Below are 3,898 nucleotides of genomic sequence, written 5' to 3'. Positions count from 1 at the left end.
AGAGTATCGTGGTGCCGTGGAAGCTAGTAAGGAAGCCTTGTGGCTTCGTCAGATCCTATCAGAGTTTGGCTTTGAGCAGCAGCATCCTACCACACTTTGGTGTGATAATCAAAGTGCCATTCAGCTATTCAAAGGTCCAGTCCAACATCAGCGCAGCGAACACATTGAACTACACATGCACTTCATCAGAAAGCTCATTCATGACCATGTTCTTGAAATGCAATATTGTTCAACAGATGATCAGGTTGCAAACATCTTCACAAAGGCTCTCACAGAGGCGAAGTTCACTAAACTTCAATATATGCTTGGAGTTCAGGAAGTTGTCACTAAGGGGGGATAGGCTCTAGTGCCTCCTTCCTTCTCCTATTGTGTCATATTTGTAAATCCTTCAATCCTATCCCAAGTTGTTCTTAAGGGGGGATGTTAGGATATTCCGACACATAGGATATAGTTAAGTTCAACTTGGTCTAGTATAGAGTTAGGTAAAGTGTCTTTCTTTACCGTTGTACATTTTGTAACTTACAATCCGACGGTCACGATATGTAGTGATCCGACGGTTCACTCTCACCTCGGTATTACCGACACTTGATCCGTGGCTTGACACCCGATTGGTCCATGAGTTCTATTTAAAGCGCATGGAGAGTCATTGTTCGGATAATCCGTGCATGAGAGAAGCTTATGTAAATTTTCATTCTTTGATTAATAAATTGCCTGTAGTACCCACGTTGGGACAGGCCGTGGACTGTTTCCCTCTTTGAGGGTTTTAACCACGTCAAAAATACTGGTGTATTGATCTGTGATCTGGTTGTGAGCGGTGTCCTTTTGGTATTCTTTCTGAGGAACTTACCCTATAAATTCCTACATTTATGGTTTCCATAGTTAGTTGACCTTGTTAGAATATGTTTGACTAATCTTTTTAGTTGTATTTACATACCCTCTAAAACCTTTTCTATACAACCTTCATGATGCTTCATGAAACACTTTGAACTCTTTCAATTTTTTGTTAAGTATATCTCACGATATATTTTTGAACTAATAAACTATTGTTTTGCGAGTAATCTGATTTCCCTCTAACATATATCGTTCTGAATTAATAAAAAAAAAAAAATAGATTAAAAATAATAATAAGAAAAGTTTATAACAAACAAAATAAACAATTTACGCAACGCCCTCACATATAACTTAAATATAATTTATTTAAGATATGTCGATAACCACAAATAAAGGCATCCCACGCACGGAACGCCACGAACAGCTATAACCGCATTCAACGTGGGGAGAAGGCGAGGAAGAAGATCTTATAAAGAGTGTACACATATATAAAGCAAAGGAATAAAGAGTCACAAATCTCTGAACCGGAAGTGCAGCAGGTTATTCCACGACCAAGTTGTGTTTTGTAGCATCCTTTGGCTTTTACACAGATCGCCCAGGCAATCGATCATCTCCTTAATCCCACCTAATTAATATGCGAGTTACAGTTTCTCGTCCTCCATGCGACCACCTGTAACGGTTAAATCTCTGAGAATAGGAGCTGGACCCAGTCTTATTGCATTCACATAGTTGAGTGGATTGTGTGCAGAGATGCCCGGCAAGAAAATTCCCATAAATCTGAATAACAATGCGAACCAACCTTCTCTGAAATCTTTTCCTTTCGTGTATCGCATGATAAGACTATGCACAACCTCCCAAATTGCAGTTATCATACTCGGTATGTAGTATAACATGGAGAAATTCCTGTTCGGTACTTCCTCCACTGTCTGCAATGCAATTGAGGCACAGAAAAAGTAAAACATTGCTTCTTTTCAAAGGGAAGAAGAAAAAATAAGATGTTATGAAATTAATACCTTTTCTTTGTAGCAGCTATTGTAGTAGAGGCACACCCCACAATGCTTGAACAGAAGCGCTTCATCATCATATGGAATCCTGGGAATCATGTCGTTGCAGTACACCATTCTCAAATACCTGGTCACAGGTGTATTCAGATTCTTATTCATGAAATCTTTGAATTCTCTGTCTCCAACTCTGGGCTGTCCAAATGTATAAACCGCTAGCAGCTTCTCCATGAGCTCTGTCTTTTTATGTAGGAGAAGTATTGCAGGAAACAAAATGGCCAGAGCACCACCCAAACTGTGCCCTGTCAAAATGAACTTGGCATCCTTGTGCTCTTCTAGCAATGTGCTTAGCCTTCTGCGTATGGCATAGTAAGCCAGAGGCTTTTTCTCGTCTTCTGTGACACATTCATCTGGCAATTCAACGTTGTCATGATCATGAATTATATCTTTTCTCTTACGCTCCGAGGGGGTTTTTAAGATTTTTTTATTGGAGCGATTAGCCAAGCCCATTGCTTCAAGGAATCCCACGTGAACTTTTCCAAGAGAGCCCATTTTGTACCATGAGAAATCGAAGTCTGTGATCCAGTCATCTGCATCAAATGGCTCCGTTCCTCTGAAAGCAACTACCACCAGCTTAGCATCTACTGGTTTATCACAGAATATGAAGGCTTGGGTACTTTTTCTGCCCAGCAAATCTGTGGATATGTAGGAAAACATACATTAATACATTTATAAAATCAGAAATTGATAACTTCCCTCTGAAAAAATTCATGGAAATCAACACATCTGAGGCGATTAACAGCTTACAATTCCAGCAATTGAAGAACTCCACAAAATGCATCTGCAAGAAAGAAAATAGTTACCAAGAAAATATGTAGAATGACCTATATATTGGTCTGGCTAGTAAAATTCCAGTGACCTGTGATTACTGAAACTCAAATTATGCTTAACATTCATTACCTTCCAACGTTTAGTGACAACGTTCCTGATAAATAATTCATTTTCATAGGCCAGTTTGGAAGCCATTATGCAAACATCTGCACAATATTTGCTCCCTGCTTGAATTAAACTTGTCCCACTATTACAAGCTCCATTGAGTACATTTACTTCTGTTTCGTCCAAATCCAGGCGAGGATCCAAATGCCCAATGGCGCTTCTGAAAGTTTCGCTGTTCCTCTGGGGGATGATTATGCCTCTTCCTGAACAAAACAAGGGTTCAGTCAACAATAAATCAAAAGGGTATTTTTATTAGTTGAAATGATAACAAAGTATATTGTGATAGAATATTTGGACCTGTCAGAACTCTGAAGATTATTTCAAGGAACCCTCCGTTATGTGAGAGCAGATTTAAGAAGAATTCGATACAAAATCCAACGCAGGACATGGGTTTTGATATCAAGTGGAGAAATTTTACGAGGAGGATCGCAACCGTGATGATCCAGTGGCTATATAATGTGTCAGCTAGATGTGTAGCATGCTCAGAGTATTCAATGAAGCGTTGTGCTCCACCGTGGGGAAGGACATCCAAAAACCCACCTCTCTCATGGTGGAGTATAACATAATCATTAACCATCTCTCTGTGATGTTAATTCGCTCTGTAATTGCAATTTCTGCTGCTATTCTTGCATTCCAATATACAAAATATATGATTAGATGCATGACTTGGGGCGCAGTGCTCTTTATAAACTTTATGTAACTTTCTTAATGGCATTTCACATTTTCATTGCATCCGAATAAAGAAGGATTAATGAAAGTTTCTTTCATTAAAATGGTAAAAAGATATAATTTAATTTTAATGATAGAGACTTTATTAATTAAAATTAAAATTGTAAAAAGATATGATTTTAGAATGATATAGAATATATTTATATTAATTTATTATTTAATTTATATAATTAAATTGCCTATAGTTTAGAACAGATAGAATTGACAATCATGAATTATATTATTAATTCACTTAGTGATGTAAAAATTATATTAAACCAAATATAATTTGAATTATTTTAACTGCTTAAATGTTTCTAAATCACAATTTTTACACCGCAAATCAAATCTAATGGAATCTA

At 37.4% G+C, this 3,898-nt stretch overlaps 1 protein-coding gene across 1 annotated transcript; it reads right to left on the bottom strand.

Moving 5' to 3' along the window:
• Positions 1–1,212: 1,212 nt before the first annotated feature.
• On the bottom strand, positions 1,213–3,460 carry LOC149254661 (triacylglycerol lipase OBL1-like). The gene is made up of 5 exons (XM_089457057.1): positions 3,126–3,460; positions 2,793–3,031; positions 2,640–2,673; positions 1,845–2,527; positions 1,213–1,757 (listed from the first exon to the last, which is right to left on the bottom strand). The coding sequence occupies exons 1-5, from the start codon at positions 3,403–3,405 to the stop codon at positions 1,473–1,475; spliced, it is 1,521 nt and encodes a 506-aa protein (XP_089313183.1). The 5' UTR covers positions 3,406–3,460; the 3' UTR covers positions 1,213–1,472.
• Between the last annotated feature and the right edge of the window lie 438 nt (positions 3,461–3,898).

This window comes from Pinus tabuliformis, chromosome 7 (genome assembly GCF_031772625.1).
Source record: "Pinus tabuliformis cultivar Carrire ecotype Pingquan chromosome 7, CPIR1, whole genome shotgun sequence".
NCBI classification, from domain to species: domain Eukaryota; kingdom Viridiplantae; phylum Streptophyta; class Pinopsida; order Pinales; family Pinaceae; genus Pinus; species Pinus tabuliformis.
The sequence above is the reverse complement of the archived record's forward strand: the minus strand, read 5'-3'. Positions and strand labels throughout refer to the sequence as shown.

Excerpts from the sequence above, each read along its gene's own strand:
- LOC149254661 (XM_089457057.1), bottom strand. The coding sequence starts at position 3,405 with ATGGTTAATGATTATGTTATACTCCACCATGAGAGAGGTGGGTTTTTG. Across the intron at positions 3,032-3,125 it reads AATCTTCAGAGTTCTGACAG|GAAGAGGCATAATCATCCCC; the intron begins GTCCAAATATTC and ends TGTTTTGTTCAG. Across the intron at positions 2,674-2,792 it reads TTGTCACTAAACGTTGGAAG|ATGCATTTTGTGGAGTTCTT; the intron begins GTAATGAATGTT and ends TCTTTCTTGCAG.